General features: G+C 39.6%; 1 protein-coding gene across 2 annotated transcripts; it reads left to right on the forward strand.

Annotated features, from left to right (window-relative positions):
• The first annotated feature begins 1,226 nt into the window (after nucleotides 1-1,226).
• On the forward strand, nucleotides 1,227-15,431 carry LOC114239956 (synaptic vesicle glycoprotein 2B). Of its 2 annotated transcripts, XM_028170401.2 has the most exons (10): nucleotides 1,227-1,368; nucleotides 2,215-2,373; nucleotides 4,619-4,781; nucleotides 7,826-7,947; nucleotides 8,578-8,822; nucleotides 10,513-10,661; nucleotides 11,531-11,666; nucleotides 12,253-12,536; nucleotides 13,483-13,610; nucleotides 14,409-15,431. In XM_028170401.2, the coding sequence occupies exons 1-10, from the start codon at nucleotides 1,305-1,307 to the stop codon at nucleotides 14,471-14,473; spliced, it is 1,515 nt and encodes a 504-aa protein (XP_028026202.2). In that variant the 5' UTR covers nucleotides 1,227-1,304; the 3' UTR covers nucleotides 14,474-15,431. The 2 variants fall into 2 exon arrangements, with proteins under 2 accessions (XP_028026202.2, XP_089584114.1); XM_089727988.1 differs by lacking the exon at nucleotides 2,215-2,373.
• The last annotated feature ends 116 nt before the right edge of the window (nucleotides 15,432-15,547 follow it).

Here is a 15,547-nt window from a genome sequence, read left to right on the forward strand (position 1 = left end):
TCATATGACGGCCACTAGATTATCATATTTATTTTGTCGGAACGTTTTTTTTTTTTTTTTTTTATGATTGAAAGTTTACTGGTGGCCCGAAGGCCTTTCCAGTTTCACCAGGACAGGTGGGCGAGCAAAGGCTCAGCCAAGAGGGGTGGGATTTGCTAACAACTGCCCGAGCGCCTCCGAAGGAGACCTAATAACTCAAGAGCAATTGTTTCGCGAATGAATCTACTACCGGATCGGAATCGCGACCCGCTGAGAAGATCCGGCGAGAAACTCAGCGGGCTGATGCATAGGTTAGGTTGCACGTCGACCTCTTTGTCGAGTTCGACGAGTACGGTTACCGGGATCCCTAAGCCTGCCCCTAGTATTAGAGCTGAAGGCATCTAATGCAAAGGTTATTGGATCTGATGGATCCGTAAGGACGTGTCTAGGGCGTCGACGGTGACTGGCTCCTGCATGATCAGGATTCGGGGAGTAGTCAGCGGCGGCAACGATAAGGCGATTATCGTGACGCATAGCCTTATCGAAGTATCGTTCCGACTCAGCGTCGGAACGTCTTTGGACATCTCTTTTATGGGCAAATTCTTATGGCACATCTACATAGCGCCGCAACACATTCGATTTTCATAGGCTACACCGCCGCGTTCCGTAAAAAAAATCATCATAAAATGTACATATTACGGCGGGACGTTTTTAGACGTTGCTAAACTTTGTATGGGAAAAAGGTGCGTCATGGTACTAGTACATATTCAGAAATGAGGTTGCTCACGCGAACGTGTTAAATTCCTATATATTTAATTTACTCGTTCCTACTCTAAATCCAATTTAAGTCACGGCCATATGACCGAAAAGTCTAGTACTTTCTTACTCCACCGCAAGGGAAATACGCACGAGGCGTATTAAATCTCGTGCCGCAAATGAAGTGTTAAGCAATTAATTGATCACATTCAACGCATGTTTGTAGTCCGCGTGATGCATCCTTATCTTCGCGAACCAGTAGTGCCCCACGTTCGACTGCTTCGGAAGCAGAGAAGCACCATTAGCCAAGCCGCTGCCTACCGTTAGCCAAGCCGCTGCCTACCGTTAGCCAAGCCGCTGCCTATAGTTATCCAAGCCGTTGCCATCTAGTCATAGTCATCTAAGTGTAAAAACGCGCGTCTTTAAAACGCCGCGTTTTCGCCGCTCAATGAACGCGCGGCGCGTTTCATTTAACTTCGAATACAATAGTTCTGCGCATTGATTTAAATTTTCGTGCGGGAATGTTGTAGTCAGACGTATCGCGTGTTCCATTGAAATTGTTAGTGAAAATGTCTGAAAGTTCAGCCGCTGACGATGGGTCAGTGGCATTCGAAGAAGCTCTTAACAAAACTGGTATTGTTTTTTTAGTTTATATTCGTCGAATTTGTATTTGGTCTCGGTGTACTTTCGAGGGTTTATTTTAGAAGCATGTCCTTCCCGAAACAAGAAAGGCTTTTGCAAATTAAGGGAAATGGAGAGAAGGAGCCAAAGCTATTGCCGTCGCTCACTTAAATGATGACGCTGGAGAAGACTTTAGCAAGTTTTTTGCGTAATTGGATAGACTTGAAAGCTTAACTTGATTTGTCTATTCGAACATAAAATCAATAATGTCACTTATAAAGATTACTTTAAAAGCTACAATAAAATACTTTAATAGTAAACCGAACTAGAAATTAAAGTAAGCTTTTTTTTTATTCTAGTTAACATATGAATAGTCAGCATATGAATAGAACAAAGCGATTAAAGTAATGATTTGTCATCGGTTCTTGACGTGTGCAAATAATTTGCAAAAAAATCATTATCTAGAATCGAGTTATTAAAATGTTTTCTAAAAAGTTTATATACCACTTCCATATAAGTGACACACGAAATCCTCAGATAATTTTACGGCGTTCGATATCTTCATGCTGAGTCGTTTAGCGAAGCCCAATGACTTTTTTTTTATTTCTTAGATGGGTGTACGAGCTCACAGCCCACCTGGTGCTAAGTGGTTACTGGAGCCCATAGACATCTACAACGTTAATGTGCCACCCACTTTGAGATATAAGTTCTAAGATTTCAGTATAGTTACAACGGCTGCCCCACCCTTCAAGCCGAAACGCATTGCTGCTTCACGGCAGAAATAGGCAGGGCGGTGGTACCTACCAGCGCGGACTCACAAGAGGTCCTGCCACTAGTAAATTAATCCGATATCCTCAGGTAACGGCACTTACAACGTGCTCCTGGTGATGACGAGCTCGCTGATACTCCTGGGGATCGGCATGGATCTTTTTGGATTCACCTTGGTAGTGACAGCGGCCTGCGACCTCCACTTGACTGTCGCCCAAAAGGGCATTCTCACTTCTCTACCTTTTGTTGGCAAGTAGCATTGAAACGTGTTTCTAATAAGACTGGAGAACATTTCTTTAGTCTTTATGGATCATAGATCATCTTTGGTTTTCGACATAATTAAAGCTATAGGTTTATTTTTAATTGCACTTATTATATTTCGGACGTTCCGAATGGTTTACAGTTTTCGTGGTCACGGAAGGATGGACTAACTGTGTTGTTACTCGTCGACATTTGAATTTTGTGGTTATCAGAATAGCTTAACATTATAAACGCTTGGATATATTAGTTGCAATCATCACAGTGTCGGTCGGTAACTAAAGAATAAGTATGTCCTATTCTTCCTCTCCAATCAATTGAAATGTTTGATTTGAGATAGCAGTTTGAAAATTGATTAAACAAAAAAAAACTAATAAGACTTATTAGTGGTTTTGAAGTCGTAGGGGCCTAAATGTTAAGACGTCCGGTGCATTAATGAATCAAGTGATCCAACGGTGTTCGAATCGCGCAGGCAGGCACCAACTTCATTACTGGTGGTGGGACGTCGTCTTGTGAGTCCGCACGAGTAGATGCCACTACCCTGCCTATTTCTGCCGTGAAGCAGTAATGCGTTTCGGTTTGAAGGGTGGGGCAGCCGTCGTAATTATACTGAGACCTTAGAACTCACATGTCAAGGCGGTTGGCGGGATTTGCGTTGTAGATTTCTATGGGCTCCGGCAACTCCTTGACATCAAGTGGGTCGTGAGCTAGTTCCACACACCAATGCAATAATAAAAAAAAAAAAAATCTAATAAAATATTATACGCTCTCAATAAATACACAAGATTAACTGAACCACGATGAAGGAATAACATCGTGTAATAAAAATTAACCCACAAAATTAACATTTTCGTAATTAGTGGTGGGAGGACGTCTTGTGAGTCCGCACGGGTAGGTACCACCATTCTGCCTTCTGCCGTGAAGCAGTATTGCTTTTCGGTGTGAAGAGTAGAGTAGCCGTTGTACTGTAAAAACTGGGACCTTAGAACTCATGTGAACCTTACACCAGGTAGACCGTGAGCTCGTCTACCCATCTAACCAATTAAAAAAATTAAAAAAATCCTCAGAGCAGAATCTACTATTTATAATTTAAAACAAAAGTACAATTTATAATTAAAAATAATTTACGTTAAACAGTTAGTAACCGCGGTATTAGGGTAAATTTGTCATTGTTGTAACTCACTGCATCTGAAGATTATCAGCTGCGCAAATAACATGACAAAAAGTCGTTGCAAAACCAATATGTCGCATTACCAGGACAGCCTTTTAAAAGTATTATTTTAAGTAGTAATTATCATTGCTTGTGACCTTTTTGTCTGGGTCAGGATCTTGACGTCTTAACATTCACTAGACGAATCCAAATGCTCTCTTATGATTAAAAGTCCTCTCGCCGCTTTTAATTTCGCGTTTTTTAATGATAATCAGCACAATATTCAAATGTGATCGAAGAAAGCTGTAAACATATTGGAACGAAATCAAAATTCGATACGTCGAGTATAATAGATTCAAAAGTTTGTGTGTTTTGATTTAGATTCATATGCTTGAGGCAGAATGCGTACCTTATGACATGAAGTCAAAGCTTAATTGGATACGCCTTCGTTAAACCAGTAGTAAGATGTGTTGTAAGCTCAGACGAGGCTCCACCACCCTGACTATTTCTGCAGTCAGTTCCAGTGACAAGGGTCGAAATTTCGCCCTTATGTCTCGGGTTGGGTGGCGATTGTGATGTCTACAAGCACTTAACATCAGGCCCTGACCAGACACTAATCCCATTAGTCCGTTTAGATTTAAAAAAAAGTTCATTCGAATTGGATCTTCTACTTATCCGACATTATTTAGGGCCGACACAGCTTATTTTTCTAATGATGCTGCATAGGGACTTAAAATAGAATGAGTTTTAGCACAGACCACATACCTAACATCAACCCTCCTGGGTCTATATCTTCAATAGTATATCCATTGCAACGTGCCATTCATTAAATATCGCTAATTAGCGACCCACCCTCGCTTCGCTTCGGAAACTGTAATTTATTATTGATTTCTCCACTATTTAATGGATGTTATTATACATATAAACCTTGTTCTTTAATCACTCTATCTATTAAAAAAACCGCATCAAAATCCGTTGCGTAGTTTTAAAGATTTAAGCATACATAGGGACAGACAGATATAGGGACAGAGAAAGCGACTTTGTTTTATACTATGTAGTGATAAACTCTAAATTTTTGTACTTTAGGTATCATCCTTGCTTCTTACGTGTGGGGCTACGTATCAGATACGAAGGGCCGAAGGTTCACCTTAGTTATTCCTCTCCTCATCTCGTTCGCGCTGAATTGTATTAGCAGCTTGGCCAACCACTGGCTGGTCTTGGGACTGCTGAAGTTTCTCTCCGTTTGCTTGTGAGTAAATCAATACGTGCGTAGTTATTGGTATTGACTGGCAGCTTCGTCGATTTAGAGTCTAAGACGCCTGAATCTATAAAAATGGAATTGCGGCAGTTGATGCCGAAAACCACCGAAGAAGTATGGAAATCCGTCTATTTAAACCCTCCGTCAAAGTAATAAGCACAAAATTTAAAATACCTGCTTCTTTCTGGTTAGAAAAAAATGTATCTACCATCAAGGTACAATATGGTGAAGTGGATGAGGTTTATTTTATAACAAGCGGCCCGCTCCGGCTCCGCTCGGGTCTTTAACAAAAATTTCAACGATAATTGACTTTTTTTTATTTTTTTTTAAATAAAAGAATACTTATTGCGATATAAATATAATAGTTAAAGATATGCAGTCGCGACACTTTTTGTAAATAATAATGTGCTCTACAAAGTCGTGGTACATTATTTTATTCTATCATCAATAGTTTTCGCAGGGCACGCAATGTAAAGAATATTTTTGGTAATTTTTTTACACCTTGGGTTAAATTACTGGAGTTTTAGTAAGAATTCCTATTTTTTTTCAAAAAAGATTATAGCCTATGTCACTCGGGAATAGTGTAGCTTCCAAACAGAGAAAGAATTTTTCAAATCGGTTCAGTAGCTTTGGAGCCTATTCAATACAAACAAACAAACAAATCTTTTTCTCTTTATAATATTACTAGCGACCCGCCCTCGCTTCGCTTCGGAAACATTAAAACACACATGAAACCAAAAAAATAAGATAAAATAAATAAAAAAAAAGTAGCCTATGTTCATCAGGGACAATGTCGGCTTCTAATGGAAAAAGAATTTTTCAAATCGGTCCAGTAGTTTCGGAGCCTATTCGAAACAAACAAACAAACAAATCTTTCCTCTTTATAATATTAGTATAGATATAGATTTATTGAACGAACAGAAGTCAAATAGAATCGTGGCAATGTTTATATGTAAGTAAACAAGACCGTCATATAATGTTCTCAACATTAATTGTTGACTTGTTTGACATCCAGCTATTAAGATCGTTGTTGCCGGTAGCGAGGTTTGATTGACTTTATTAAGTAGTCGATTCTGCAGGTCAATTCAATGTATGGAAAGTTCTTCTTGTGTCTCTGAAATTGATATTGGCCACGAGTGACTTTGGCCATAATATATAGATATTACTATTGTACCTAGTCAGGTCATAAATTCTGTCACATGTTTAATGTAAAATAATTGAAACAAGTTTATTCATTATGTAACCATTCATATACCAAAATGAACTTAACAAAACATAGATTCTTATGACACTAATGTTTATTCAAAATGACCTCCGTGATTTTGAATACAGGCCTTCAATCTGCGCGGCCAGTCGTCTATCGCAGTACGAACGAGGTCCATGTCAATATCGGCGGCTGCCTTAATCAAGGATGTCTTGAGTGACTCCAAATTGGGATGAGGCTTTGAGCACGCCTTTTCCTCCAAGTGTTGCCATATCTTGTAATCTAACGGATTCAAATCTGGACTGGAGGAGGGCCAGTCTTCGTGCCGGATGAAGTCGATTTCACGCGCCGCCAGCCAGTCTTGTGTGCTCTTCGCTCTATGAGCTGGCGCCGAATCTTGTTGGAATACCCAGTGCCTGTTATTGAACATGGTATGAGAAACAGGTTCCACAAGGTTCGTCAGGACTGTATTTTGATACACAACTGCATTCGTTTTTACACCTTTCTCACAAAAATGTACCTCTGTTAAGCCCCAATAAGAAACTCCCAACCATACCATGAGCGAGGATGGAAAATGACCTCGTTGGACACGCGGAATACGGTTGCTCGCTTCTTCACTACTGTGTGCGTACACCTTATCATTTTGTTTGTTGTAGCTCTCTTCTACGGTAAAAATTTTTTCATCCGAAAAAAGAATTTCCCGATATTTTTTTCCCGCGTACCGCTTCAACAAAGCGCGGCATCTCTTCAGTCTCAGGTCCATTAGACGAGCATTCAAACGATGTCCTGTTTTTCTTCGATATGCCCGAAGCCCTAAGTCTTCATTTAACACCCTTTTCACCGTGGTTCTGTTTAACCCCATCTGAAGGGCCAACAGTTTCTGCTTACGTTTGGGATTTCTTTGCATTCGCGCCTTCACAGCTTTTATCACTGCTGGAGTCCTAGCAGACCGAGGGCGACCACTTCTTAACCTGTCATCTACACTAGAGTCTTCATTGTATCGTTTGATGGTACGATAAACGAATATTTTGGTTATATTCAAAATTTTCAGTATGTTAAAAATTTGAATTGGCGCGTAACCGCAACGATGCAACGCAATAACTGCAACACGGTCTTTTTTAAGCGTCCACTCCATATTTATTAAATGAGTAAAATTCTAAAAGTATACATTTTTATTTTCATGAACAATTCGAAATTCGAATTCAATAAACTTTTTTGTGGCCAGCATTCTAAAAGAAAAGTTTTTACTGTGTGACAATACTTATGACCTGACTAGTTATGTAGTATGTTATGTTATGTAATTTAGTTATGTGTAGTAGATGCCGATAGTATTATTCTTTAAATTTTTGAAAACGATTACCTGTTGTTAAGTAAACCTGTTGCTTTTTTTTACAATAAAATCTTTTTTCTTTTTCTTTTAAAATACTTTTAATTCAAATTTATTAAGATTTATTTTCAATTTTTTTGTGGGACTTTCCAGAAAAGCGTATTTTTTTTTGTTTTTTTAAGCTATTATTTATTTTTCACTTTTTAGTTGAATTTAAATTTTTTCATAATATTTTTTTATTTTTTTTAATATTGAATTGTCATCGGTCCTTTATAAGTATACCAAATTTCGAGTTAATCCGACGTTTTGAAGGGAGTCAAAATCATGTTCAAAGATTCCGTTACATACTAACATCTGAAGCTAAGAAAAGTGTATTAATAATTATCACTATTAAGTTATCGCAAACCGGTATAAAGTGTTGGCAAAATTCAATAATTTTTGTCGTATTGTAATTCAGAAAAAGGCTGACTGCACGTTGTAAGATCTGCTTTATCGCTTTTTCAGTTCGTGTGCAGCGAATTCAGTCACCTACACGATCGTAGGAGAGACATGTGTGCAACGCGTGCGAAATAAATACATGTTACTAATGACCTGCCTATTGTTATTAGCGCCAGCTGTTTCTGGAGGTGAGTTTTTTATTTTTTTTATTCCATAGATGGGTGGAAGAGCTCACAGCCCACCTGGTGTTAAGTGGTTACTGGATACCATCTACATCGTAAATGCGCTACCCACCTTGAGATAAGTTCTAAGGTCTCAGTATAGTTACAACGGCTGCCCCACCCTTCAAACCGAAATGCATTACTGCTTCACGGCAGAAATAGGCAGGGCGGTGGTACCTACCCGTCACAAGAGTTCCTACCACCGCAGAGTTGTGTGATAGAGAGAGATACTTTTGTTCTGTACTGGATTAATAATTAATATTCTAGACTGGAGTTCTAACATGGAGTTCTAACATATCTCACTCACTCACTGGTCGTAGGACATCTTGTGAGTCCGCACGGGTAGGTACCAACACCCTGCCTATTTCTGCCGTGAAGCAGTAATGCGTTTCGATTTAAAGGCGGCCGTTGTACTGTAAAAACTGAGACCTAAGAACTCGTGTCTTGAGGTGAGCGGCACTTACGTTGTAGATGTCTATGGGCTCCGGTAACTACTTAACACCAGGTGGACCGTAAGCTCGTCCGCCCATCCAAGCAATAAAAAAAAACACAGTTCTTTTAATGGTGGAGTGATGGCCTATGCTAATAATTTTCCAGTTTTAACCTATCCCACGTTGAAGTTAGACTTCGCCACGGACCTCTCAACTATAGGAGTCGTCTACAAACCTTGGAGGCTGCTCATCATCGTACTGGCTCTTCCACTAGGAATGGGTGCATTAGCCATGTTTTTCTTTTACGAATCTCCAAAATTCCTTTTCAACTGTGGAAGAAAAGACGAAGCTATGGAGGTGCTGAAGGGAATTTACGCTATCAATCATAGAACCTCGAAAAATAACTACAAGGTAAGTTAAAGCTTCAGATACTCTTGGAACCTTCAGACTCAACGGGAACACAGTAATTATCTCTGTTGTTATATGTTCCAATATTCCATCGAGGGCGAGATATTAAAAAGATTATTCACAGTTAATGATTTGGATATCTACTTCAATGAAAAACTTTCATTTAGGGAAGACTATCAACAAATGACCTTATAATTAATAAATAATTAGGGTTTGAGATCATCAAAATTTTTTAATAATCCTCGAATTTTACTGGTGGTAGGGTGTCTTGTGAGTCCGCACGTGTGGGAACCACCACCCTTCCTATTTCTACCTATTTTAGCGGAAGGCAGCTTGGCTCTGCCCCTGGCATTGCTGAAGTTCATGGGCGACGGTAACCACTCACCATCAGGTGGGCCGTATGCTCGTCTGCCTACAAGGGCAATAAAAAAAAGGCTTAGGTACCCCGGTAACCGTACTCGTCGAACTCGGCAAAGAGGTCTACGTGTAACCTAACCCATACATCAGTCCACGGAGTTTCTCGCTGGATCTTCTCAGTGTGTCGCCATTCCGATCCGGTAGTAGATTCATTCGCGAAGCAGCTACTCTTGAGTTGTTAGGTCTCCTTCGGACGCGCTCGGGCAGCTGTTAGCAAATCACACCCCTCCTGGCTGAGCCTTTGCTCGCCCACCTGTCCTATTGAAACTGAAAAGTCCTCAGGGCCACCAGTAATCCTTCAATCATAAAAAAAAACTATAATAGATTCACCTGAATTGCTATCACGCATTTTATTAAACAACAAATTTAGTGCTCGTAGGTTCAACCAAAATAATACCTTTGCAATTTACAAAAACAATATATATTACTATATAATCCAATTACCCCAATTCTCACACCTAACTGGCAAAGTCGTCAACTGAGTTGAATATTTTTACTTGTCAATTAATGATGTTTATAAAAGTTTTCAAGGGCGTCCTCCATGCTAATAATAAATTAAATAGTGTAATTGTAAGCAGAATTATTTTATTAAGTAGGAGTGTAATTGTTTAATTAATTATTTCTTTATATTATAAATTAGATTAGTTTTCGTTATCGTGCTGTTTTGTCTTATAGTTAGTTGTAAGGAGCATTCTGTACTCAAGACATTTTTGTCTTGTTTAGTCGTGCACATATGGCTTATGTTACAAGTCAGATTTTCTACTTGTTATCATTTAATGTGTATCTTTTAGATTGTAATGAATATTGTGTGCCTAATAAGTAAATAAAATAAATAAATTTTGAATGAAGAGTAAGAACTTAAAATGAGAAATTTCTCTAGGTGACCTTCTAACTTCGACTACCTTATTACTATTGTATAAATTAGCACTGAAAGAAATTTAGTGCATAGTATTCTTTATGCGCTACTTCGCTGGACGGGCACACCGTCCATTTAACGAAAGCTACCAGAACCTTTGAGACGTGAGGTCGATATCTCAGTTACTTTAAAAAACCGATTACTCATCATTCTATCATGTCGTAACTCAAATCGAACAATATCAATGTACATACATAAAGGGGGGCTCACCCTTTGGAAAAAAAACCTAACATTAACTATCGATGTTTTGATGAACAAGATCTTCAGATTGTGCGGCTGCTTCCTGCATTCCTCTTCACCAGAACCTTACCCTCGATTTCACGGACACAACTATACTAAGCCCACGCATTACATCCTCAGATTCGGTTAATGAAAATAGAAAGAAAAACAGAAACGAAATCGGCATCAATCTGGCGCGCCGTTTACGAACAGAGCGCTCCCCTATTTCGCGAGCCGTATCTCCTGAGAAGCCTGCAGCTGTTCTACATTGTTTCCGTGGCGTACATCACGTGAGATGCAGGTTTTACTTCACATTTACAACGTAAATGCGCCACCCACCTTGAGATATAAGTTCTAAGGTCTCAAGTATAGTTACAACGGCCGCTCCACCCTTCAAACCGAAACGCATTACTGCTTCACGGCAGAAATAGACAGGGTGGAGGTATCTAGCCGCGCGGGCTCTCAAGAGGTCCTAGCACCAGTAAATAATTTTATAATAGTATAGAAAATGACATCAAATAATAAAAGATGTCCAGTATCGCCCAAAAAAAACTGTGAACCCCAACGACTAGGTGTCATTAGTCTGAGAGTATTTTGGCCGTATTTATTTATTTATTTTTTATTGCTTAGATGGGTTGACGAGCTCACAGCCCACCTGGTGTTAATTGGTTACTGGAGCCCATAATGCGTCACCCACCTTGAGATATAAGTTCTAAGGTCTCAAGTATAGTTACAAATGCTGCCCCACCCTTCAAACCGAAATGCATTACTGCTTCACGGCAGAAATAGGCAGGGTTGTGGTACCTACCCGCGCGGACTCCCAAGAGGTCCTACCACCAGTAAATATAGAGCATAAAATATATAGCAGTCATGCACAATTTAATGCGATTGAGACCAGGACTTTATGCGTCATATGTAGGTTTGTCTCATGTCGGTGAGCCCCATTATACGTCTGACGTAAGGTCGATTGTGATCTTGTGCATGCTTATATCAACAGAAAGCAGAAATATTTTTCTTATTTATAGAATAGACTATATTATGTCGACCTTAAAGAACCCCAGCCCGCCTAAAAGGATTCACCGGATCTAATAAAATCGAATAAAACCTTCATCACCAGAATGAAAAAGTTTACGTGCTATTTTTTTTCTTTTTCTTTCAGAAATAACAGCTTCTTGATCTGGCTCCCGCACATCATGGAGCAAGTTAGGAAATCCTTACAAGCTAACGGCACTAGAACCGGTAACGTCTGTGAACTGATTCACACGGAAGCAACACGAAATCATTCCTCAAGCGACGTAAGTCAATAGGGGATAACAAACAGAGATAAAGAGCATGAGGGAATATATAAACTGAGAGCCCGCATTAGACCACTATTTAATATCAAATATCGGAACTCCATCGCTGGCCCTCTACCACAATCACGACATTTACCTATGATTAATATAGGAAATGTTAGTCCCGAGATGAGCTGCTAAAAGTCACGGGAATCCGCTGGATCCAGGACCAGTTATTGTGGTGAAAAACATAGCCAATTGAGACTTTACAGCTATTACTGGCACTGGCTGGTGGCAGAGGAGCTTATAAGCCCACGCGGACACTTGCTCCGCCTATTTCTACCGTAAAGCTCCGGTAACTGAATACCAGATGAACTGCGAGCTTTGTCACCTATCAGATGGCGCGCAAGTAGAATCAACAAATCCACATATCTCATACATTTAGATATAGCCACGGTTGCGCTTAATAGAGGGATAGGATACTATTAGTATACTGTATATTTCGGTTTCAACGCAGTCAGGCGGTCCATTTTGAGGGGTGGGGAATTCGGTGGGGCACCTCTAAAGACTCTGCAGCAAAATGTAGTGGATTTTCTTTTTATTCCAGTCCTCGGAGAACTGCTTGGGAACCGTGGAAGATAACGTGGTATTCACTCTCATAATATCCCAGACCATATTTTCCCTTTTAAACTTTGTATTATCTTATCTACCCAACCACCGAAGGCCGGTGCTCCTCACAGTTCTGTCCGTCTCGGCCTTGAGCGGGGTCCTGATCAACTTGACACCGGAGACAATATCCAGTGTGATATTCTTCATGATGTTCACTTGCACTTGCTTGGGTATGGGGATCATGGCGTCCTATTTTGTGGACCTGTATCCAACATCTCACAGGTGAGTTCCAAACAAAAAAATAATAATAATTGGTTGTCTGTAAAATCGGTTTACGGACGACAGTCTTATGTGATAACATCAGTAGCAGAACTATTCGAACTGCTAGGTGTGACGTCACGCGAGAAGAAAGTTAAATGTGTCACAAGCCAGCGCTTGGGTCGATCGTACTTCTATCGGTTGTTCCGCGCTCTCGCTTGCACGCTCGGGTTCAGGCGGAACGTGACACTTTTTCGTGCATGCAGCCGGTTTTCATCGATTTATAACACGTTATCACGTCAAAAGCATTTCGATTCTCCTGGTAGTTGTGGTAGACAAAGAAAGGACAACACGAATACCGTCATACTGAAATCGTCGTGGCCTAATAGATAAGACGTCACGTGCATTCGTATTGAGCGATGAGACTGTGCCTATGTTCGAATCCCGCCGGCGGGTACTAATTTTTCTAATGAAATACGTACTTAACAAATGTTCACGACTGACTTCCACAATGAAGGCACAACATCGTGTAATAAGTCAAAGTCAAACCTATTAAATTATAATTTTCGTAATTACTGGTGGTAGGACCTCTTGTGCGTCGCAACGGGTACGTACCACCACCCTGCTGATTTTCTCAAGCCTCTCAAGGCTTATTAGCATAGGTAGGAAAAAATATCATGTCTCAAAGTGGATGGGGTTATGTTGTTGATGTCTATGGACTCTGGTTCGTGAGCTCTTGCACTCATTTTCAATTATAATTGCTTTTGTTATGAGCATATTGAGTGTTTGCTAAATGGATCGTCATGATATGAATAGGTTTTTTTGAAATATTTTATGTGATTATTAATTAGAAATTGTGATGAAGACCAAAAAAAACGCTAATCTCGTATATACATATTTAAAATCCGCTCTCTATAAATATGACTACTTAGGTAATATACCCATTTTAGATTGCTTTTATCTCATTCAGGGGAATGGTGACGTGCCTAAGTATCATGGTGGGCAGGAGTTCGGCATTCATGGGCATCAATTTAGTTGGACACCTCATATTCAACTACTGTCAGTTAACATTTTATCTCTGGTCTCTGTTGGTTTTAAGTAAGTATTTATTTTCTTAATTTCATTTTTTAAACATATTATGTTCGTCGTCCAAATATTTTTTATTCTTCTCCGATCTCTTAGTGTGCACCTTGGAATAACTCTAAAAATGTTTTCGTTGCCTCTTTAAAACAGAAAATCTCGAAAACATTTTAAAATTATATCTTCGATTTCAAAATATGTTATAGCGACATCTAGCGAGTGTTTTTAAAAACCTTTTAAGTATTTAGTAAAATATTGCACTAGATGGCGGGAGTAGTTCCATTGGTAGTAGTCAGCAGGCAGCGGCTTGGCTCTGCCTCTGGCATTGCTGAAGTCCACGGGCGACGGTAACCACTCACCATCAGGTGGGCCGTATGCTCGTCTGCCTACAAGAGCAATAAAAAAAAAGTCAACTGGTTTAAAGTGACCCTGATACATCAGATTCAAGCTCCAAGCATATAGTATATTGCATATAATAAAAATCCAGTCCTCATTCAAAAAACTCTAGAACTTCTAGAATAAATCCTTTAGTCTTACAACATCCATGGGAGGAGATGGTGTGGTCTATACCTAGTGGCGTAGCGATCTTAACTCGCGCACGGGACACAATTGTTACTAGTGGTAGGAGATTGGACATTACTGCTTCACGGCAGAAATAGGCGGGGTGGTGGTACCTACCCGTGCGGACTCACAAGAGGTCCTACCACCAGTAAGTTATTTTACTTATTCATCCATAGTTAACCATAGTTATTCATGAGCTACGTATATATTTTACCAATGTGAGTATGTACCTTAAAATTTAAATTTCATTTGCAGCCAGTGTCGTGGCAGCATGGTTTCTTCCCCCAGATCGACATGAGAAGCTGAAAACGTCTAACTGAACTACTAGAAAGCGAAAGCTTTTGATTAAACAAAAAAGAAAAAAACGTGTATGCAATTCACACGTGATAGAAGTGAAACCTTCAAAAATTAAAATACAACTATCTTAAGTGTCTAAGTATATGTAAAATTTTGTCATTAGTAAATAATTGTAAATCATCTTTTATAGTAAGAGGTAGCGCCCTCTGTGAATTAATATTTTTTTTCTCCTACCTACGCCGAAAGTTCGGTTTTCCTCCCGCTGTACAGGGAAGAAAGTGTAACTTTTTCTTCCTGCGTACAAGTGCGCATGCGCGTTAATGCCTACGTCTGCTCTCACGCACTTAAAATTCTCCGCCATTGTTGTGCTCGGGTAATTTGCAATATTGTGTTTAGTGTAAAAGTGAAATGAACACAAGGCAATAAAAAATAAATTTTTATAGTGAAGTATTAAACAAAGATGAGTTCATCAGACAGTTCTTATTCAACTACTAGTAGTTTATTTAAAAAAAAACACTTAAATTGTTTTTTTATGAGTACGGGGGGGCTCCACCCCCCTACACCCGGCCAAGGCTTCGCCCCTGGACCCCGGGTCGGTACTACACGGCCTGGTAGGAGAAAAATGTGCACCAAGGGAGAAAAGTAGGACATTTCCTCCCGCGTGTAAAATTGGCAAACACGCGGGATCTACTATTAACTATTAAAGTATGTACTATTAATGTACTATTAACTTCACGTATAATCCTAAATTAAAATTCACTACAAGAGATAGATAGGTGCTAGATGGCGCTGTATTAAAAAAACACTACACTGACAACGTCTAATGTGTTCTATCTCATTCTCCCGCCGGCCGAATCCTATACATTTATGTGTTTGTGTCTCTATGGACTTATTTTTTCGTTTCATCGAGTTTGAAATCACAACGATTCTATAGAAGTTTCACTTCAATAAAGCATTTCTAGATAAATATACATTAACGTTTATAAGGACCGTGATTATTAACGTGAAATTCGTATTCGATACGTTTTTTTTCCCCTACCTATTCGCTGGTAGCCTGAGGCTATTCCAGATTCGCCTTGACGGGTAGTTGAGCGCAC

This window comes from Bombyx mandarina, chromosome 06, assembly GCF_030267445.1.
Source record: "Bombyx mandarina strain Sakado chromosome 06, ASM3026744v2".
NCBI classification, from domain to species: domain Eukaryota; kingdom Metazoa; phylum Arthropoda; class Insecta; order Lepidoptera; family Bombycidae; genus Bombyx; species Bombyx mandarina.